Source organism: Osmerus eperlanus, chromosome 13 (genome assembly GCF_963692335.1).
Source record: "Osmerus eperlanus chromosome 13, fOsmEpe2.1, whole genome shotgun sequence".
Classification (NCBI taxonomy): domain Eukaryota; kingdom Metazoa; phylum Chordata; class Actinopteri; order Osmeriformes; family Osmeridae; genus Osmerus; species Osmerus eperlanus.
In genome coordinates this window covers 8,602,161-8,625,214 of record NC_085030.1, presented here as the reverse complement: position 1 = coordinate 8,625,214, position 23,054 = coordinate 8,602,161, and the positions used below count along the sequence as shown (strand labels likewise).

Sequence of the window (23,054 nt, the reverse complement as noted above, 5' to 3'; positions counted from 1 at the left end):
CAGAACACAGAACTTCAACAGCGCGAGCCCAGTAGAGCTTGGGAAAGACAGATAGTCAGGCAGCGGCAAGGGGTGGCTGGACGACCCTCTTCTGGGGGGGTCTGATTATAACAAAATATATACACACATATGTGCATGCCCTGGCCGCAAGATAGGTCATATGACGATAATAGGTATTTTAGAAAGCATATAGCTGTATATCTATAGGCCTACATTTAAGATGCCTATTTTACTTTTCCTGATAGACACGTCCGCTTCTATGAATCAGCGCACTTATTTGGGTACGTCGTATCTGGACATTGCTAAAGGCGCGGTTGAGATCTTTATGAAGGTAAAGAATAATTTTACCCCGACTTTTTTCCACAATAGCGATATGCCTGAATGGAGTAAAGTCCCTTCGACACGTTAATATGTACTGTATGATTTTCTTTTGACAGCTGCGTGCCCGAGACCCGGCTAGTAGAGGCGACAGGTACATGCTAGTTACATTCGATGATCCGCCATACGGAGTTAAGGTAATTCATAATTAAATATTTCATGTGACTAGGCGCAGATATTTTTCTGTCAATGAGACTCTACTGTCCCTCTGGTTTCTAGCCGCGGGTTGGCTGGCCTCCCGGTGGTGAAAACGGCTATTTTGTTAAAATACCCGCAGACCCGGAGCAGCGCTGCCTCTAAACATAGCAGACATTTTGCTTTTGTGTTGGGAAAGCTCTCGGGCGCTGAGATGGAGGCGGAGAGATTTATTATCTGTCATGACGTCTCTTTTTTATTGTAGTGGATTGGCCAAGTAACCTGCACATCTTCTCATGCCCTCCCCTCACACCCGCTCTATGGCTGACCTCCATGCACTTCCATTGGCCAATGTGGACTGGGCAACTCTAACTTACTTCATGTGATACACCCTCTTTCCTCATCTAAATATTATGTAGGCGTTCACACAACATATATTTACGTCTAAATATGAGTTTACATCACAAGTTGTCATCTGTTTTAACGGTCATTATTAGCTCATTACTAGTTTAGAAAATGCCCTTGTATGTATGTTTTCCGTCACAGCCCCTACACACACACACACACACACACACACACGCACACACACACACACACACACACACACACACACACACACACACACACACACACACACACACACACACACACACACACACACCATAACTTCCCATTGCTCCACCCTCAGCTTGATAAACAGTGCTCCTTGAAAAGAAATAGAGCATCCAACCCCATGACAATCATTAAATTAGGCAGGGAGAGTCATTAGATCAAGTTTAGGCTGTCAAGTACAACTGTCTTGTGGCATTGTAATTTACAAGTTGAAAGCACATAAGGACTCGCCCTGAGGATTTTAAAAACAAGAATGTTCTCTTCCACACAATAGTAATGGATAAGGTGGGAAGAGACCTTTTCAAATGTCACATACCGTTAAACCAAACCAACCTTGTGATTTTAAACTCCCACAGGCACATTTTCACATTGCTTTGAACTGAGTCTTAAGTGAATAATTAAAAATACATTCCATACACTTGATTGAAAATGATTGATACTTCAATGGCCTCACATTTATGCTGCTTACGTGTTGAAGGCACGGCCTGCAGCTGTATGTAGCTAAAGGAGAGCTGTATTTGTCGTTTAACTTTGACAGTGTTAGTGGTTCATTCCCTCGCAGTTCATTAGCTCGGTCTCTCTGGCAGGTGGCCAGACATCCTCCAGGGGGCTTTTCTTATCCTCCTACACCCCCACCCCCTTCACCTCCCACCCACCCTAAACCCGCTCCATGAATACACCCACATCCTCTCTCCCACCTATTGCGAGGATAAAGGGTACATTACATAAAATGTTATTTTTCTGTCCGTACATCCCAGTTTTGGTGCCTTTTCCGATGTGAAATGTCTCAAGGCGGCCATGCACCATTAGCTGTGTTTGTAGCCTACCACATGTAGGAAGGATCCCCCTGAATGTAGGCCTGTTCACTACCAGACAGGCAGCGAGGGCTGAACCTCCAACGGCTGTAAATGTGTTGTGGGGTGTTATGGAATCCGACCACTGGATTTGTGGACTTCCACTGAGAGACTCTCTTTAGCCCTGCTTCATTATTCATGACATATACAGCAGCTAATCAGAGTGGAGATCCATGGAGACGCTAGCTGAGACAATGCTGTCTTTCCGTCTCTCTAGTCTGAGCTCACTTGTTGTTCTGCTCATGGACCAGAGGAACGTCATTCTTCCTTCTGCCTGCCCTGCTGCTGACATTTTTTTCCACTTGGACTTCCTTCTCTCTCTTTTACTTCACACTTCTTTCGTCTTTGGCATAACATGCTACTAGGCAGATGGCATTCTCTGTTTACTGGTGTGTGGCTCTCATCCACCACTTATGAGTCAACTGGTGCCTAACGGGTCCATGGGAATGCGAGAGTTGTTTTTGTTGTGTTTGGTTGGGTGAGGTTTACAAATGTGAAACACTGGAGCTCTAATCATACAGGCATGTGTTAGCTGCCCCCATCTATCTTGGCCCTGTGTGTCAGGGGAGCTGGCTTTTATGCCTGTGACAGGTACATTCTGATACTTACTTGATAATAAACACTCTTTTCCTCTCATAATTGCTCTCACGCAAAGTTGTAATCTCTTATCTGGCTCTGCACCGAAGTCAAGGAGTCAGAACCTCAAGAGCATTCCTGTCCCAGGCAGGAGAATCCAGCTGCATATCCTGCGAGCGCTCCGGTGGCAGTGACCCTCCCTCTCCTGGGCTCCGTCTCATGCAGCCTCGACCAGCTGCAGCCTATAGACAGCTCCTCAGGCCAAGATGGAAGCAGCACACTCCTACTGTTGAGAACATTATTGCACCCTTCATCCCGAATTGCCGTCCTATCAAGTTTTGTTTCCGTCTATAGAAGGACCATAGGAACCAGTTTGTAGTTACAGTTAGGACGCTTCCTCGCTTCCTCACTGGGCCTTAAACAGAGCAACTTATCTGGTTTATAAATAAGTCTTTAGACTGACAGTACATGGCTGTTGTTCTTATGTAATGCTTTTAAAAACACACTAATACAAATGGCATGATCTAATACTGGAAGCCAGCGGTGACAGAGATCCAGAGAGGAAAGCCCCCATGACCCCTTGTCTGTGCCTATGTCACTAGCTTACACTATTGGCTATTAACGGATGTGCTGTCACAGTGAGCCCAGCCCACTGCATTACAGTGTCACTGTGCTAATACAATACAGCCACTATGCTGATCTCCATGCATTAGCCTACATCTCCATGGCCATGAATACAGCAACACACTGCTGGATCACATCTCTCCCTGGGCCCTCTTCTGTCTCTTCCCTGTCGACCTTCTATCTTGTTTACTCTTAGTTGCCAGCTCAGACAAGGTTATCATAAAAGGAGGAACCCTGATTGCACGCTTGCAGGCAATGAATTGTTTATGTGGAAGAAAAGGAGTCGAGCAGGAAAGGAACTGAAATATAGTGTTGTCTGAATTATTGAGTGTGAGGAAGTCCTAGGAGTTGAACTGCCTGACAGCAGGATTTTAGTTTTCAGTCACTTCTCAAAAAAGAACGGTGGCTCCAGATTCCACTTGGTGGTTTGCCTGTGTGTGTGTTGGTTGTGTCTGTGCTGACTACAGTATTTGTTATGTAGTTCTTTATATGTGTTAGTCCCATTAACTCAGTCATGGAATGTGGTTTGCATTGATTTCATGTTTTTCTCTTTTTTGTGTGCTTTGCTTTCGCTCATTGAACTCATTCCTTCTTTCACTCTTTTGCGCTCGCTCTCTCGTTCCCTCTATCGCCTCCTTTCTCTCTTAAAAAAGAATGCTAGTATTACCAAAACGCTGGTAAGCTTCGGGTCATCCTTAGATTAAGCATAAGGCTGTAACTGTAAGGTACTTGACTTCCCTGGAGACCAGGAGCAGTCAGACAGCCAGCCAACCAGCCAGCCAACCAGCCAGCCAGCCAGCAGCCACAAACTCACAGTTAGCTACTCCCCCACGGGAAGCACTTTTCTCCCTATGGATAGTCAGCACTGGGAGATGTTATTCTGAGAGAGCTATTAGTGTCTAGGCCTTCTAGTAGGCCTTTATACACATCAGACATGTTCAAGGAGAACAATAACATCTTTTAATTTAATCTCTCTCTCACCTTGGTAATATCATTTACACAAGCAGATCATACTGGCCATTCAGGCATTCTGTATGTATGTCTCACAAACTGAGCCCAATTTCTAATATGAGAAATTGTGAGCCTCTATGCTCTGGGGTCAAGGTAATTTGATGCTGTCTGAGTGTGTGTTTGTGTGTGATGTGTGGTTGTTTACAAGGGGATGTTTATGCCTGTTCATGGTGTTGTGTGACGTCGGGTTGGCTCCCTCCGAGAGTGTGTTGTTGTGAGTGTGATGTGACACAGGATCCGTGTGGGTTTCAGGCGGGCTGGAAGGAGAATCATGCTACTTTCATGAGTGAGCTGAAGAACCTGCAGGCGTCTGGTCTGACCACGCTGGGCCACGCTCTCCGCACAGCGTTTGACCTGATGAACCTCAACCGCCTCGTCTCTGGCATCGACAACTATGGACAGGTAGGCGTGTGAACACACACACACACCTTCTAGACTTTTTCAACTGCGTTCCATTTCCACCCTTCCCTGACAGTTCCCCCTTTATAATGGTTTCATTCTTTCATTACCTCCTTTAGATTAGATGATCATTTATTCATATCATGTTAGAAATGACTACTATATCATCAACAAGTTAGTGCATGCCGAGTTAGTGAACATCCATTCGGAGCTCACTCCACCTTGGCTTGCATCAGTCGTTATCAGCACTCCATCCTCACACATTGTTTCTCTGAACCTTTGCCTGAAAGCTATGATGGATTAACACACTTGAGAGGGTTAGGCTAGTGGTGTGCATCAGGAGTGTAAATCTACTTAGGTATTCTCCCAGTAAGTGTGGTAGAGAGAACGCTGACCCCTACAGTACAGAGGAAGAGCTGGTCTCTGTCCTCAAAGACTCAAACAAGGACACTACTTCTCCTTCTCCTCCTCCTCCTCCTCCTCCTCCTCCTCCTCCTCCTCCTCCTCCTCCTCCTCCTCCTCCTCCTCCTCCTCCTCCTCCCCCTCCCCCTCCTCCTCCTCCCCCTCACCCTCCTCCTCCCCCCCCTCCTCCTCCCCCTCCCCCTCCTCCTCTCCCAGCATGACCAGCAGTTAAGCATCGACAGCAGAAAGGGGGCAGCGCATAATTCTGTACCCATACCCCCTCTGGATGAATAGAATGTATCTGTAGTGCATGTTTGATGTTTGATTACAATGTCATTGTAAAGGTCTACATAAGAGTAATGGGCTGTCTGAATGTAGGTGAATGTCATTCATGATAAGGGACATTTCACAGTGCCGTGCAGAAGGGCCGCTTGGTGACTGTACATCTCAATCTGCCTGTGTGGCTGAGCTCTGTAGACACAGGAGCCAACAGTAACCCACATTGAATGCAGTATTTGAAAAGTGTTTGAACGCCGGCTCTCTTTTCCCCTCAGGGCCGTAACCCGTTCTTCCTGGAGCCGTCTGTGATCATCACCATCACGGACGGGAACAAGCTAACACACAGCTCGGGCGTGCCTGACGAGGTGAAAGCAGTCTCCTGTCATCTGACAAACACCCAAAGACGCCAGCTCAGAACCAGAGGCTGAAACCTGTCTGTCCGTCTCAGCCTCTGAGACCAATACTTATAAAATCCCCCTAGACTTAATTGGAGCCACAGTGTGTCCAGCTTCTTCGTATGCATGAAATGGGTATAGCCCGGTGGGAGAGCATTTGCCTGCAGAGGTCCCAGGTTCAAATCCCCATATCTACGTTGCTTTCGGGATAAAAGCATTTGCTTTTCAAGCGTATGATATGATAGTAGGTCAGGGGGGTAAAAAGACGAGGAAATACTGCTTGACCTTCACACGTTTCATGTTATCATGTCCACGACCTCACCCTCTCCTTTATGTACTCCCTGACTTCCCCAGCTGCACCTGCCCCTGAACTCTCCTCTGCCGGGCAGCGAGCTGACCAAGGAGCCTTTCCGCTGGGACCAGCGTCTCTTCGCCCTGGTGCTCCGCCTGCCCGGGGCCTCCACGCCTGACAGCGAGCAGCTGGGCAGCGTCCCCACGGACGAGTCTGCCATCACCCAGATGTGCGAGGTCACCGGAGGTAGGGAGGGAGGAGGAGGCCATTGGGGATTTATTCAAAACAGCTTTTTAGCTGTAAAGAAGATTTTCAGCAATGTCTTGCCCTGATTTGTAAGCACCCTGGTTTAGGACCACATCTGTTCTGCTCTCTCTACCTCTCTGCTGTTTATGACACTGCAGTGCTAATGGTGTCGGAAGTCATTTATAATGCAACCCATGTAATGTTCTCATTGACTGGGTATTTATTCTGCAACACTGACTCTCATGCATTCTTAGTTCTCTGCCAGAAGAGGAAAACACAGCGACTCTCTCTCCTCTCCATCTCTCACTCCTCTCTCCTCTCCATCTCTCACTCCTCTCCCCTCTCCATCTGTCACTCCTCTCCCCTCTCCATCTGTCACTCCTCTCTCCTCTCCATCTCTCACTCCTCTCCCCTCTCCATCTCTCACTCCTCTTTCCTCTCCATCTCTCACTCCTCTTTCCTCTCCATCTCTCACTCCTCTTTCCTCTCCATCTCTCACTCCTCTTTCCTCTCCATCTCTCCATCCCTCAGGACGGTCGTACTGTGTACGGACCCAGAGGATGCTGAACCAGTGTCTGGAATCTCTGGTCCAGAAGGTTCTGAGCGGCGTCGTCATTAACTTTGAGAAGACAGGGCCGGACCCGCCACCGGTCGGTGAAGGTATGTTCCAGAGGTGGGCCGGGCTGAGTTTGCATCTGCTGCTTGCATCTCAAGGTGACTCTGAAGGTAGTCGCCTGATGTGCAGCACACAGCTGTCTTGCAGTCTTCAGAAAAAAGAGGGACCCGTTTGATTGCTCTGCAAACGTTTCCTTCCTTTCAATATCCGGTCGAGAAATCCCGGACCCACGAGTCGTTCACCGAAAAGGATCACTTGATGAGACGATTGAGATGGAGCCCACATCTGTGTTAGTGCTGTATGGTTTAGAGGCTGCCTCTCTCACTGTGTCTGCCTGTGGTTCTACAGATGGTGTGGTGGACCCGGTCCGCCCCGTGTCGTCCTTCAGCCCGCAGCCCTGGCACAGTTGCCACAAGCTCATCTACGTACGGCCCAACCCTAAGACAGGGGTGCCCGTTGGCCACTGGCCCATCCCAGAGTCCTTCTGGCCGGACCAGAACTCCCCTACTCTGGTGAGTGGAGGGTGGAAACTGCACTCATTTTTTACATCTGACCTGACCACCAAAGAGAGGCCCCATTAGTTTCTCATTAGTCCCCCTCATTTGACATTCATGAAGGATATTAACCTGAAAGGGAGAGTGACCATTTAGCCACTGCAGAGTGCATACTACTGCTGGGCTGCTCTAAATTCAAATGGCTGGGATAATAGGTTGTCATGCTCTCCTCTCTGTTGCTTTCTGGGGGCTGTATTTCTCCTGACCACTCGGCCTTTTTTGGCCTAAGGGCAAGACTGACTGCGAGCAGACAGCAGCCTTTGAACGATCCATCATAGGGTTTTTATACTCTCTAATCTCTTTTTCCCCCCGCTGTCCTACCCAGATAAGGTTTGTGTTGAGAGAGATAAAAAGTTCTAGACAGTAAATACTCAGTCTTCCTCTGTCCATGCGCTCTTCCCCCAGCCGCCCCGCTCCTCCCACCCTGTGGTGCGCTTCTCCTGCGTGGACTGTGAGCCCATGGTGATTGACAAGCTGCCCTTTGACAAGTACGAGCTGGAGCCCTCGCCCCTCACCCAGTACATCCTGGAGAGGAAGTCTCCTCACATGTGCTGGCAGGTAAAGTCAACACACGCAAGCAAGCAAGCAACAACCGCCGGCTTTTAAAAAAAAAATTATACTTGTCAGTCAGAGTTTGTTCTCATTCTCCTCCTGTCCCCCCCCCCTCCCCGTCCCTCTCCAGGTGTTTGTCAACAGCAGTGGGAAGCACAGTGACTTGTCTGAGCCCTTCGGCTACTTGAAAGCCAGCACCACTCTCACCTGTGTCAACCTCTTTGTCATGCCTTACAACTACCCTGTTCTCCTGCCTCTACTCGGTAAAGGATACTTGCACCAGTGGGGTATTTTGCATAGTGATATCTCCTCTGCATCCCTCCCTCATTTTCCTCTGTATCTCTTCCCAGATGACCTGTTTAAAGTGCACAAACTGAAGCCAAACCCAAAATGGCGGCAGGCTTTCGAGATGTACCTGAAAACCATGCCTCCTTACTTTCTCTTGGTAACGCATGGAACCACATCTCGTCTCTGTACCTATCATGTCTGTGCCTGTATCGATACAGGAACAACCCTAAACTCTTTCTCTTGTCTGTCTCTCTCTCTCTATTTCTCTGTCTCTTTTTGTCTACCTCTTAACAGCCCTTGAAGAAAGCCCTGAGGATGATGGGAGCACCCAACCTGATCTCAGACAACATGGACTGTGGCCTCAGCTACAGTGTCATCTCCTACCTGAAGAAACTCAGCCAGCAGGTCAGTCCGACCCCATCCTTCCTCAGACTCCACACCAGAAAGACCTCGGTGTAGCTTACAACACACCCATACACATACGTGTGCAGCTGGTGTAATACAAGTTTGTTTTCATGTCAATCTTCAGGCTAAGATGGAATCAGACCGTTTGATTGTGTCCGTCGGGAAGAGGCCTCCCCAGGAGACGGGTATCAAAGTGAAGAACCACTCCAGCGCCCTGTCCCTGGCCCACCGCAAGGACTTCAAACAGCTGCTCCAGGGGATCACCGGGGAGATGCCCCTGCGCCTCGCAGACATCAACTTCAAAGAGTTTGCCGGCTTTCAGATTGCGCTGCTCAACAAGGTACAGGAGGCGGGAGGCTCGTGTGGTGCTCTGTGGTTGCGAGGGCAGTGAGAGGGACAACCGTGAGAGGGGGGGTGTTGTTTTGGCTCTCACTGGAGTTCTGTTGGTTTCTCTCCTCAGGACCTGAAGCCACAGGCTTACCGGAACGCCTACGACATCCCCAGACGGAACCTTCTAGATCAGCTGACACGTATGCGCTCCAACCTGCTGCGGACTACTCAGAAGCTCATCCGAGGACAAGATGAAGGTACATAGTTAGATAGTTAGATAGATACATGGGTAATTTGGAAGATCTCTTGGGGGAGATGGGGATGGGCCTAATAGTGTTGTTCTCCGAAGCCCAATTAAAACAGTATCCCAATGAGGATAAATGACATTACGGTGGTTTTAATGGGCCTGCTTGCTTGTTATTAGACTACCTTCACAGTATCCCAGTGGCACAGATGGGGAACTATCAAGAGTACCTTAAGCTGATGCCTTCCCCTCTGAGGGAGATCGACCCTGACCAACCCAAACGCCTGCACACATTTGGAAACCCCTTTAAACAGGACAAGAAGGTACCAGCACTCGTGAATTACGAGCGAACACATTTTCATGTACACGTGACACTTTTCTAATGCCTCAATACAAACAATGGTGGATCTCGCCTTTCACCCGACAGGGGATGATGATAGACGAAGCGGACGAGTTCGTTACGGGGCCCCAGAACAAGAAGAGGGCCGGCGGTGATCCCAACCTGGGCTCCGCCCTGAAAAGGAGGCGGAGCATGTCCCCTCTGCTGCGCCGGCCACAGACTCCACCCATCATCACCAACCATGTGGTGGGGAAGGGGCCGGCGGGGGCCCTGGGACAGGCGGGACTCATCAAGCCCATCCCACTGCACCAAGGTGGGGAAGAGATAAGGCATCTACAGGATAGGACCGAAAGGTCAACCTTGAATGGGGTATATGGGTAGATCAGAGGGCTGGACAATGTGTGTACAAGTTATCTGACTAAGGTTTATGGTATGTATAGTATAGTGTAGTAGTATTAAGAGGAATTACATTAGGATGATGCAGGCTGCAAAAAACGCTGTCTATTTGATCATGCGGTTCCTCCCCCTGGCCATGTAGTGAAGCGTCCTCTTCTCTCCCCCCAGGAGCGGAGGGCAACAGTGTGCTGGCCATCGACAGTAATGGGGAGGGGGGTCTGGGGGATGATCCAGGGGACAGCTGGCCTGCAGAGGTGGACGGCGAGGGAGGGAGCCCAGCCTCGCTCCCCCTGGACGAACGGGAAGGAATGTGTGATGGGGACAGTGGGGAGGAGAGGGGCGAGATGGAGGACAGGCTGGACGAGGACGGGCTGGACGAACGACCTCCTGAGAGGCAGCAGAACTGCAGCGGTCTGAGCCCCCCAGGCCAGGAGGAGGCGCTAGGAGACGCTGGAGCAGACCTGGCCATGCCGGGCACGGTGGTGGTGATGCCACTAGATGGCAGCAACGCAGAGCTGCGCACGCGAGTTATCAAGGAGGTCCGGAAACCTGGACGTAGTGAGTTCAACCTCATATGTGGATTGCCAACACCACACACATACATACAGTAAACGTAATCCAGACTATGTTGTGATGTGGTGTCATAATTGAATAGAGATGTCAGATTGAATTCAAACTAGGTCAGTATCGATCAGTAACTATTCCCCATGCGAATCTATACAGTTAACGCCAATATCTGTTGCCATGTGGACCTGGGTTTAACCCTTTGTGTGCTTGTGGTTGCCCTTAGACTATGAGACCATATTCCAGCTCCTGCAGGAGGTGAAAGGTCCTGTGACGGTACAGAGGTATTTTATTCATCACGCCATCAAAGAGGCTGCCAGGTAATCCCCACTAGCTACGCTCAGGGAAAACAATACAGAGCTATGCTAACTCACAACACTAAGTGATACTGTGTTGACAGACCAACATGGACATTGTCAGATAAGTACATTTACTGTCCTCTCCTGTCCCCCCCCCACACAGGTTTAAGAAGCGGGTGCTCATCCAGCAGTTAGAGACCGCCCTTGAGGAGATCGAGGAGAGGCACTTGTTGTCTGCCCGACTCAACAACGACCATGGGAGATAGTGACGAGGACAGGGTACCCAGCAAGACTGGACACAAACAAAACTCCCAACGTGGACAACACTGCCACAACGGCAAACACCATCTCATAGAACTGCCAGCCTGGTCTGGGAGAGAGAACAGGAGTGGTGAAAGGGATTGGAGGGGGACAGACGTGGGACGAGGTGTCTCCATGACGTGGGACGAGGTGTCTCCATGACGTGGGCTGGTCACTGTCCTTGTGCTGTGACTTTGTGCTTGCACAGCTCCCTCCCAGGGGTGAAAGGTTGGGGGCTTTACCCTGGGAGAAGGCCACAGGATTGAGCCTGAAGGAAGACCAATCAGCTAAGACTTTGAATGTAATCCTCTCTACGCTGACGGCTGCCAGTGGTGACCATGTGACTCCGGTCTGTCTACAAACATGAATTAATTCACACAGATATTGTCTGAACTGTTCAATCAGGTATGGCACACACAGTGCAGATGGAACATTGTAGGACAGGGGACAAGATTTGTCATGTGAGGCATGCATTGGAACTCATATTAACATGATTTCTGAACATGATTAGGACTAACTGCAGCAAGCTGCAGGGCTCATTGCAGTTCAAAGCAATAAGGACCTTTAGATTAAGCGCTAGTGTAATGTTCAAAACACATTTGAAGAATGAAACTGTGTACTGTGTACTGACTTCATAACCTGAGTCTCACATGAGAAATCTGATCTACCTCAACTTTTGATTTGTGTTGTTCATGTGTGTGTGTACTGCATGGACGGACAGGGCCGGGGTCCAATTAGAGGTGGACCTCATGCATCCTCAGTAGATCTGTTGTCTTAGCGAGATTACCTGAAAGCAATGTTTTATGGAGCCCAACATGACTCAAAGCAATAGTTCTTGTCAAGTCTTATAAGCTCAGTTGTTTGTGGGACTTGGTAAGTCAGTGACGTGAGAGGACGCCACCTGTTTGGTCCATCTCCAGGACCTAGAGCCCAGCCTATTATAAACCCCTCCTCTCATTTGGCTCCTCACAATCTCTCCATTCTCTTCTTGTTGGGGCAAGTAAAACCCCTGCACCCCCAGTCACCTGTTCTACAACTGGGACAGCTGGTTAGCCACCACCTGCTACGTGGCATCCTGTTGACAAACAAAGGCTGCCCAGTTCTTTTTTGATGTGTCCATGGAGTTTGTTTTTACATGAAAGATATGTATACTACTTTGTAATGTTCATAAATAATATAGAATATTTTTGGATGTTGTTCATACCTGAACATAAAAATATATTATTTTGAAAGAAAAGTTGTATAAAACCAATTTTATAAATGGTTATATATGATGAAAATTTTATGACGTTTTTTAAAATAAATATATAAAAACAAAACAATTCTGTTGAAATACTTTGTGGCTATGTATTCTATGTATTGCAGAGTTAATTTTAAGAACATTTCTCAAGAAATCTTCAGTGCACATGTTACATGCTTACGGATCAAATTGAAAAGAGCTTAAGTCTGAATATTACAAAATATAATTGTGTCTAAACATATTTAGATATTTGGGCTTGAAGATAACCTCATTGATGGTGTTACGTGATTGTGTACTCATGCATTTTTTCTATCAATTATTGGAATTCAAATGTCCACAGGACACATGGTAAAATCTCTGAATGATTTTTATTAAGTTAAAAACAATCTGAGTCTTAACAAAATGAAAAAAGCATTGCCCAAGCAAATGTACCATTAGTCTCTACAGTGTTCACAGTATCATTAGATTTGCTGTAACACTTCCTCTGCTTTCATCCCCTCCAGGCTTGGTTTCTGTGGTTTCCATTACCACAACTCTGTATTGCAATAATTTGTTCATAGCTACCTTTGAAGCCTCCTTCACAAATCAGGGAGATGGTGTGATGGTCATGGAATTCTCTCCCTCGAGTAAGTAAAGGCTTATCACCTCATAAGATAAATCTTATTTCAGCAGAAAACATGAAATACATAGTTGCTCAAGACAGCTGTTCAAGATGAATGTGTGGCAAATAAAACAAACATTCTCTATACCCTTAGTCCAATAACAAATAACAATACCCCGAAGCAACTTGGAAGGGGTAGGACTAGGGATAGATGTTTCAACTGACTAGCAATCAAAATTATGTACAAACAAACCTGCCTTGAAATTGGAGGGGTTGGCACAGTCAAGAGTTAAATATTGTAACCACTTTTATGGAAAGAGATGCACAGCATATTGTACAGCATATTAATATATGTACAAAGACAAATTAACAGGAGGGACAAGGGTAATCCCCTTGCATCTAAACCAAAAAGCTCATCTGTGCACAGAAACAAAATGACATGTGGGCAGGAAAAGGCCAGTCTCAGTGCAAATGCTCCAGCTTGCGTAGCCGCAGAGGATTGGAAGGCAGGGCCTGTTGGTTTTGGGCTGTGGAAGCTTCTTGGTCCGGGCTACGGAAGAGCACCCGGCCTCTGTGGTTGAACAGGTAGAAAGACGGGTGGTTCTTCAACGTGTCAAATGTCCTAGAGGTAGGAAGAAAGTCATTATTGAACATTCTACTTCACTGTCATGTACCTCAACCACATGTAGACAGGATACATGTAGGATGCCTGGTGGGTAATTGATGCTTACTTGTTTTTCAGTTCCGATGACGCATCCATGTCTTTGAACTCACCAGCAATGTGGACTATACCATAGCATGTCAAAACAAATGCTAAAAAAGTCTGCAAGACAATCTACAAAATAAAAAGAATTGTTATCATAAACACTAGACATCTCATTCAGAGCCCAAATGGTCTATTGTTGAAGTGCTACAGTGGTAACATTATGATTACTTACATCTATTGGTAGTGTTTCATTCTCCTTTTCTGTTAAACGCATGTAGGATCGATCTGTTGAGAAGTGGAAAAGAGACAATAAGCAAACTATGAAATTTTCCTTTATCACAGCACACCTTCATGCCATGATGTAATCGTTCAAATTGTGGCCAATTGACTGAACTGCAGCATTTTGCTACTGGCAATAGAAACGTTACAACGTCTTTAATACAATTCTTTGATTCGCCTCAGATGCTGCAGGATTGGTTAGCGTTTTCGTAGGTGTACCAAGGCAAGAGGCATCACCGTGCAAGCTTGTTGTACGCAGTAACTGGCTAGTGACAATGACAGGCCGCAATTGTTCACAGCTTGACCGAAATATAACGGATTGTTGCCTAAGCTTAAAGGAAATTCAAGTACACGTTCGTTTCTTTTTCACATGTAATACTTACGCTGTGCCGCTGAAAAAGCTGCATGGGCCAAGGCAAAAAGACCAAATCCGACTACACCTTTCCAAAAAGACGAAGCCATCTTCAACGCTAGTAGTGTGATTCTCGCTTCGACAGATGAAACTAACTTCCGGTTGCGTATTTCCGAAGATTTTCATAATAAAAATCAATTGTACTTCTCGTTTTTGATTGATCTTGTGTAATATGACACAATTTGTATATCACATATCGCATTACAAAGGTATATAGTAGGCTAAATATAATAACATTAAAACACTTTTTTATTTAGCATTAGCTATTTATATCATGTCCACGTTGATTGTCACTTTTAAACGTCACTGAGAGATAACGCATACAGTTAATTTAGCAATGTTAATAAAAAACTGCAAAAGAAAAATACCAACCCTCCGGAAGACGTGTTCTGTTTTATGAAATCCCCCTAGGACTGGAAGATTCTAACCACTTTTATTTTTATCAAATAAATCACGTAAAACCGGAAACTGTATACCGAATAGATCTGTATGAACTATTCATCCTTCATACCTCCGACCCTCCCCTCTTTTTGGTTATCTCTAAATCTGATCATCTAATCTGATTGTGACAACCCGTGCAAAAATAATCACGCCCCATTCAAGATAAATGAATGCTTTTTTCTAAGAGAGAAAGCAATATTGCATTTTTCTAAAAATCTAAGCTGGGCTCATTCAAAGTGTCGGTCTTTAACTTCTGTTATAAAAATTCTCGCTGATTAAAACCAAAACTCTCCAAGTACGTTTCCTTCTTCCACACCATGCCTATGGAATGGATATATTTCGTTTAGTAAGGAATAGCTCACACCTCCCTCCCCTTACTGTACCTCATAATTTGATGCCTTTTCTAAGTTCCATCACTTTCACTTTCAATTTCATGTAAAGACCTCACACTAAGAGTTTATACATTTAAATGAATGTTTTGCTACTTTCCCCAGGCATGTTTCCAAATTGTATTATCTTCAACTGTCCAACAGGTGGCGACAGGTAGCCTGGTTAAGGCAGGCATTGTTGGGAGACCCAGACAGATTGAAAAGAGAAGCAACCTTCAGTCTACCGTGTTTTGACTGTGTTGTGTGATAACAATCTATTTTCTTATTCCTGGGTGTTCTTGGAGGTGTCACCATGAGTTCTCAAAGTAAAAAGACAAAAATTACCTCTAAACTAAAGGGTAAGTTATTTGTAATGCCGTGTACTAGTCTGTTTTGCTAACCCGCTACTGTTAGCTAACGCTAGCTGAGTATAGGCCCTGCTATGCTAGCTAAATCATCTTGTACTAGCCTACTGGTATGGTATGAAATAGCTCTGGAAATTTGATGTTCTGTGGTTTATTATTTGCAGTGGGGAAGGTCGGTTCGAAAAACAAAGAAGATGCTCCTCATGAATTGGAGAGTCAGTTCGTCTTACGGCTTCCTACGGTAAGACGTGTCAACTAGCCTACCAGTTACAGTAGCTAGTACAGTACTGAGACTAGTGTAACTCGAAACACTGGCACCTAACGTGTTATTTAAAACGAGTTGACCCGCTAAGTTTTCACAATGAATGCCAGTTATTCGTGAGGATGTTATGTAAACTGTGTAAACCGATACTAGTATTTCAATGTTCTCTCCTGAAGGAATATGCCTCAACGGTGAGACGGATTGCACAGTCAGGCAGTATGAATCTTAAAGATAGACTCACCGTCGAGCTGCACGGTAATTTGAACTTCTGTAATGTGTCATACACAAGGCCATAAAAAGGTTGAAATATATAACGTATACTGCCAACCTTATTTTTTACCCATTAAGCATTAAGTTTGATAGCTTTGCTCATGACATGCTACTTTGCAGCTGACGGTCGCCATGGTATTGTGAGGGTGGATCGTGTCCCTTTGGCTTGTAAACTAGTGGATCTGCCCTGTATCCTGGAGTCCCTGAAAACAGTAGACAAGAAGACATTCTATAAGACTGCTGATGTTTGTCAGGTAGGACTATTTGATCCATTTGAATGCATAGTACTAATGGAGAAACAAAGATCTCACATTGTTACAGACAAAGAATACTTCCAGACTATTTTTGTCAATTCATATATTATATAAGGTCACCCCTGTGTGTGAATGTAGATGCTGGTGTGTACGTTAGATGGGGACCTGTATCCTCCCTTGGAGGAGCCCACAGGCACCACAGATCCCAAGAACAAGAAGAAGGACAAAGACAAAGACAAGAAGTTTGTGTGGAACCACGGCAGTAAGTGACCTCCCCTAAACACGCACGCACACACGCACACTTACGCACACACTTACACACACACCCTTCCACCGCTGTAGAGATGTGCTGAGCGGGGTGTTTTGTGATACCACTGCTGAGACCAACTTCAAGCATCGGTGAGTCGTGAAGTATCACGTATATTTGCCGCCCCTGCATACAATTGAGCTGTGTTTTGGTCTGCAGTCACCTGCCCTCTGAAGAACACACGCAAGAGAAGATTCCGGAAGACTGCCAAAAAGAAGGTAGTGATATCTCTATTGGCCTTCGAGCAGTTTTCTTCCTTCTTTATCTTCATGAACATGTTCTCTGATGACGATGCTATACATTCACATACTTCACTCAAACAACCTATTTACATTTCTCAAGAAAATGAACAGTTTTCAAAGTGAAACTAAGATTTACATATAAATAAAGCCCTTCCATCTTCATTTGCCCAAAAGGCATGCTGGAAAGCAATTTTACCTTTCCTTTGATCGAAGTGACAGAGAGAGACAGAAGAAGGCAGCTACTTTGTCTTTGGAATAAATCTTCTTGAAGGTGCAGGGCCATATTGATTTGTCTCCTTTTTTAATCGCTAATGTGCTTGCTGGCCTGTGGCCATTTGAGGCATTTTGTGTGTGTGTGTGTGTGTGTGCGTGCGTGCACTATGCAGATAGCAGAGCCATGGCAGTGAACATAACCTAATTTCTCCTGCAGTACATCGAGTCTCCCGACGTAGAGAAGGAGGTGAAGAGACTGCTGAGCACAGACGCAGAGGCTGTTAGTGTCCGTATCCTTTTGGCTCACTGCTGACTGTCACCCACACATACTGTCTCTATCTCTCTCACACACACATACTGTCTCAAGCTCTGTCGCACACACATACTGTCTCTATCTCTCTCACACACACATACTGTCTCTATCTCTCTCACACACACATACTGTCTCTATCTCTCTCACACACACATACTGTCTCTATCTCTCTCACACACACATACTGTCTCTATTTCTCTCACACACACATACTGTCTCAAGCTCTGTCGCACACATACTGTCTATCTCTCTCACACACACATACTCTCTATATCTCTCTCACACACTCACTGTTTTTATCTGTCACACACACACATGCTGTCTATCTCTCACACACACACACACACTGTTTCTTTCCCACACACGCAAATGTTGACTCTTCACACTAACACGCTCAGGCTCAGGGACCCGATTTCTACGTCTCACCTGCTTCGACTGACAAAACACTCAACTCAAAAGATGTGTAGTTTTATAGGACTTCATTAGCACTGAGAATGGAAGTCTGAACCCGCTTGATGGAATAGGAGCAGGGCTATCCTGGGTGTGATTATGGCGGCTCTTATGGTGGGGCCCATACAGGATGGAGGACCATGCTGGTATTGAGGTGGTGGTTGGGAGTGAACCTAGTGTCTTGTCAGCCTTGACCTGGTGCCCAGGATGGGAGGTGATAGCAGAGGATGAGACTAAGGAGGCAGATAACCATGGGTCCCTGGCCAACCTGGACTCCTCACCTGGGACGTCAGGACACAAGATGGGCCACGGCTCCTCAGGTAAGCACACACATACATGGACATGAAGTTTGCATTGCTTACTGTGTTGAATGGTGCCAATATCTAACTGTGACCTCTCCTTTATCCTGCATGTTTGTGTGTATGCACGCTCCCCAGCCCAACGAGACGAGTTGAGGGAGATCTTCAACGATATCAGCAGCAGTAGCGAGGATGAGGAGGACGAAGGCGACCGTCACGAGGATGAAGACCTGAACATCATGGACACGGAGGACGATCTGGTCAGACAGCTCCAGGAAAAACTGAACGAGTCGGACGGGGCCCACGATGAAAGCGACAGGAACAACCAAATAGGTGAGACGTGTGTGTGTGTGTGTTTGAACGTTTCAGACTGTTGGTTCTGACTCATTGGTACCACAGTTCCTTCTAAATGGTGATTCTCAGTCTACCCATGTACACATGGTTGACGTCCCACTGTCAGGTAAGGTTTTCTACCAGAACACACAGAAACAGGCTCGGGACAGACAACGTGACAGGCGCTCACATCATATTAGACATCCTGATGTCACATTGTCTAAATGGGGGATGAAAATAACCTGGCCAAGGTAGCTGGAGTTGTAATGAGGGCTGAGTTTTCTAGGTCAGGCATCTCTCTCATTTTCCGTATCTCTCCTACCCTCCCTTTCTCTCTACTTCTTTCTGGCTCAATCTATATCTCTCTTAGCCCTCCCTCTCCTCCCCCCTCTGCCCCTCTCCCTGGGCTGACGGGCGCTGTGGCTGCACTGCTCTGGCTCAGCCAGCTGTACACTAGTCCCTCTGACACCCTCCGACAGCTACATGCACCTGTCAATCACCCAGCGTGGCTGTCTGAGCCACTCTCCAGGGTCCTCGGGCCTTTTTAATGGGCTTGAGTCAGGCCATGCAGGTAGCTGCCATTGGGCTGCTTCTGTTAATGAGCAGGCTGGAACCTGGTGGGCAGACTTGGCTCATCAATACCCTCACCAGTCAGGTGCTGGGGATGAGTCAGGTCTGGGTGGGGTATGAGGCCACAGGTATTTTTGGGAGGATGTGTCTGTTGGGCTGAACTTAATGACAACCCCAGAGGACCTGAAGATAGGCTCCTAACATTAGGCTTAGTTGGTTCAGTCTGTCGGCTTATACTGACTGAATTGGTGCATGGTTGGTGCTACTTGAGGTGTGTGTGTGTGTGAGCATGCGTTTGTGTCAGGCTGTCTACTTGAGGTGTGTGCGCACGCGCTCGTGTGCGAGTTAGCATGTGTGAGTGTCGAGAGAGAAAGTGTGTGTGTGTGTTGTGTTGCGTGCGGCCGCAGTAACAGGAGAGCCTTGCGCTGTGTCCTGCAGTGATGGAGTACCAGGTGCAGATCAACAGTGTGAAGGCCAAGCTTCAGGACACGCGTGCCCACAAGACACAGCAGGAGGACCTGATCATGAAGGTGGAGAACCAGGCTCTGAAGGTGAGCTATGGACACACGCGCACACAGACAACCTTGGAGGCATCCTTCTTTATGTGCAGAATGACCTCTTCCAACAGTCTTGTGTAAAGCTTAACTCCAGACTGCAGGCGTATTGGAGGCCATCTTTTTTTCCCCAGAGACATACAGTTAGGTCCATAAATATTTGGACATTGACACAATTTTCATCATTTTGGCTCTGTATACCACCACAATGGATTTGAAATGAAACAATCAAGTTGTGCTTTAAGTGCAGACTTTCAGCTTTAATTTCAGGGTATTTACATCCAAATCAGGTGAACGGTTTAGGAATTACAATACATTTTATATGTGGCCCCCCCCTTTTTAAGGGACCAAAAGTAATTGGACAATTGGCTGCTCAGCTGTTCCATGGCCAGGTGTATGTTATTCCCTCATGGGAGTTCGTTATTTCATTGACAAGGAGCAGATAAAAGGTCTAGAGTTCATTTCAAGTATGGTATTTGTGTTTGGAATCTGTTGCTGTCAACTCTCAATATGAAGTCCAAAGAGCTGTCACCATCAGTGAAGCAAGCCATCGTTAGGCTGAAAAATCAAAACAAACCTATCAGAGAGATAGCAAAAACATTAGGTGTGGCTCAATCAACTGTTTGGTACATTCTTAAAAAGAAGGAACGCACTGGTGAGCTCAGCAACACCAAAAGACCCGGAAGACCACGGAAAACAACTGTGGTGGATGACAGAAGAATTCTTTCCCTGGTGAAGAAAAACCCCTTCACAACAGTTGGCCAGATCAAGAACACTCTCCAGGAGGTAGGCGTATCTGTGTCAAAGTCAAAAATTAAGAGAAGACTTCACCAGAGTAAATACAGAGGGTTCACCACAAGATGTAAACCATTGGTGAGTCTCAAAAACAGGAAGACCAGATTAGAGTTTGCCAAAAAACATCTAAAAGACCCTGTACAGTTCTGGAACAACATCCTATGGACAGATGAGACCAAGATCAACTTGTACCTGAATGATGGGAAGAGAAGAGTATGGAGAAGGGAAGGAACTGCTCATGATCCAAAGCATACCACCTCATCAGTGAAGCATGGTGGAGGTAGTGTTATGGCGTGGGCATGTATGGCTGCCAATGGAACTGGTTCCCTTGTATTTATCGATGATGTGACTGCTGACAAAAGCAGTAGGATGAATTCTGAAGTGTTTCTGGCAATATTATCTGCTCAGATTCAGCCAAATGCTTCAGAACTCATAGGACGGCGCTTCACAGTGCAGATGGACAATGACCCGAAGCATACTGCGAAAGCAACCAAAGAGTTTTTTTAAGGCAAAGAAGTGGAATGTTCTGCAATGGCCAAGTCAATCACCTGACCTAAATACAATTGAGCATGCATTTCACTTGCTAAAGACAAAACTGAAGGGAAAATGCCCCAAGAACAAGCAGGAACTGAAGACAGTTGCAGTAGAGGCCTGGCAGAGCATCACCAGGGACGAAACCCAGCGTCTGGTGATGTCTATGGGTTCCAGACTTCAGGCTGTCATTGACTGCAAAGGATTTGCAAACAAGTATTAAAAGTGACAATTAGATTTATGATTATGTTAGTTTGTCCAATTACTTTTGGTCCCTTAAAAAGGGGGGGGGGGGGGGGCACATATAAAATGTATTGTAATTCCTACACCGTTCACCTGATTTGGATGTAAATACCCTGAAATTAAAGCTGAAAGTCTGCACTTAAACCACATCTTGATTGTTTCATTTCAAATCCATTGTGGTGGTATACAGAGCCAAAATGATGAAAATTGTGTCAATGTCCAAATATTTATGGACCTAACTGTAAATATAAAATGTCTGCCCTCTGGCCTCCTTTCCCCTCACAGAAATGGCATGAGAATTCATCGCTCCTCCAACTGCTCTTTGGGGGGGAGATTTACAGTGTGTGACACATGAGCGGATATGTCGTGAGGGTTTCCTTTACGGTGTGGCGGTGTCAGTTAGCTCAGTGTCCAGAGGGCAGGAGGAGTCTCATCTGAAGGCGTCGTTATCACACACCCAGGGAAAGGTCAGCTGACTCTTGACGGCCGCTCCAATTGGCCTCTCTCTCTCGGGGAGAACTGTGCCAGAAACGACAGGCGGACGTTTGAAACCGTCACAACTAGGCAAGCTAACATCTGACCGCTCCTAACAAGCTTTTCTTTTCCCCCCTTATCCCTTCTCTCTCTCACTCTTTCCCCCTCTGTCTTTCTCCATCTCTCGCTCTCTCTATTTCTCTCCTACTCCCTTTCTCCCACACAGAATCGCTTACAAGCTCTGCTGAATGAGATAATCCACCAGGAGGAACGAGAGATGGAGCAGGTAGGACCCTGTGAATGTTTCCATCTGGGGAGATACGATTAACACCTATCTGCCTGGCTGGGCGCTTGTCTGTGATTCAGGGAGTTACTGCTTAACACCTTTTTGGAACCCTGTCAGATCATGCGGGATTAATACAAAGTGGCGTTGTAGCTCACTCTCAAAACTGTTAACATCAAATCAATTCCCCAACTGACTGAACTCTGTAGCCCGATCACTCAAATCTGCTTGTTTTCCTGTTGTGTTGACAAATAAAGGGAAAGGGAATAATATTGGGAGACGTGTTAATCATCAAGCACTTAGCCTCAAATGAGCCCCTGGGGGAACTCCGCCATCAATCAAGCCTCTGTGCTGTTGTGCTCCAACAGCTGGCCTCGCTTCAGGAGCAGCTGGACTCTCTCATCGAGAAGTGACCACCAGGGGGCAGCCATGTGCCAGGCTGCGGTGCCGTGGATCCCTGCAGGGGGAGAACAGGCATCTGCTGCCTCAGAAGGAGCGCTGTCAGAAGGATTTGAGGATTTCATCAGCTCCTGTTAAGACTCTTTGCATCATGGATATACAGAACACTGGTGGTGGCTTTTTCTTTTTTTCTATTTTCTCATGTCTTTGTAAAAGTGTGTACAGAAATGTTAATTCGACTTTTGATTTTGATTTAGTATCATTATCCTGTGCTATTTTATCAAGTCATTCACAGTCAGATCAAGCACTGCAGTGTTCTGGCTTGGATTAAAATTAATGTAAAACAGAAAGTACTGAAGAAAAGATGTCAAATCATCTGTAAACTTTGTTTCAATAAACCTTGTCCATCAATATGACTGGTTAGTAATGAACCTACATTTACATTTCATGCACAAAAGATACCCCAACCCAAGTCACCACTGACATAGTTGCATCATTACAACAGCATTTTATTTTTCATCATTACAGCAGTTTTTAGTTTTCCCCTCGTCTTTAAATCCCCCACAGATAGTCTCCTACCTTCTAGAATGATTCTGTGTTCCACAGTGATCTTTCAGCTGTCCCTGAGCTCCGGCCTCTGGTCCCACCCACCACCTCACTTCTAGCAGGATGGATTAAACCCGGGATTGGTAGGGGGGTAGGAGAGGGATTAGCACTCAGATTAAAGTGGCCATCTCCAAACCCAGGCTAATCCAGCCA

General features: G+C 46.4%; 3 protein-coding genes across 3 annotated transcripts; 2 read left to right on the top strand and 1 right to left on the bottom strand.

Moving 5' to 3' along the window:
• The first annotated feature begins 19 nt into the window (after positions 1-19).
• Positions 20-12,397, top strand: ints6l (integrator complex subunit 6 like). Its single transcript, XM_062476752.1, has 18 exons — positions 20-331; positions 438-515; positions 4,443-4,592; positions 5,546-5,635; positions 6,020-6,203; positions 6,735-6,863; positions 7,168-7,331; positions 7,779-7,931; positions 8,056-8,188; positions 8,276-8,370; positions 8,508-8,618; positions 8,743-8,958; positions 9,079-9,205; positions 9,373-9,515; positions 9,620-9,845; positions 10,097-10,486; positions 10,719-10,812; positions 10,955-12,397. The coding sequence occupies exons 1-18, from the start codon at positions 221-223 to the stop codon at positions 11,055-11,057; spliced, it is 2,697 nt and encodes an 898-aa protein (XP_062332736.1). The 5' UTR covers positions 20-220; the 3' UTR covers positions 11,058-12,397.
• A 283-nt stretch (positions 12,398-12,680) lies between these two features.
• Positions 12,681-14,460, bottom strand: mmgt1 (membrane magnesium transporter 1). The gene is made up of 4 exons (XM_062476848.1): positions 14,301-14,460; positions 13,871-13,923; positions 13,664-13,767; positions 12,681-13,554 (listed from the first exon to the last, which is right to left on the bottom strand). Exons 1-4 carry the CDS (start codon positions 14,377-14,379, stop codon positions 13,395-13,397), a joined length of 396 nt encoding a protein of 131 aa, XP_062332832.1. The 5' UTR covers positions 14,380-14,460; the 3' UTR covers positions 12,681-13,394.
• An 859-nt stretch (positions 14,461-15,319) lies between these two features.
• taf7 (TAF7 RNA polymerase II, TATA box binding protein (TBP)-associated factor) lies at positions 15,320-22,711 on the top strand. Its single transcript, XM_062476718.1, has 12 exons — positions 15,320-15,497; positions 15,668-15,744; positions 15,942-16,020; positions 16,156-16,289; positions 16,428-16,551; positions 16,756-16,814; positions 17,269-17,341; positions 18,021-18,134; positions 18,252-18,446; positions 19,455-19,567; positions 21,840-21,899; positions 22,265-22,711. The coding sequence occupies exons 1-12, from the start codon at positions 15,452-15,454 to the stop codon at positions 22,307-22,309; spliced, it is 1,119 nt and encodes a 372-aa protein (XP_062332702.1). The 5' UTR covers positions 15,320-15,451; the 3' UTR covers positions 22,310-22,711.
• The last annotated feature ends 343 nt before the right edge of the window (positions 22,712-23,054 follow it).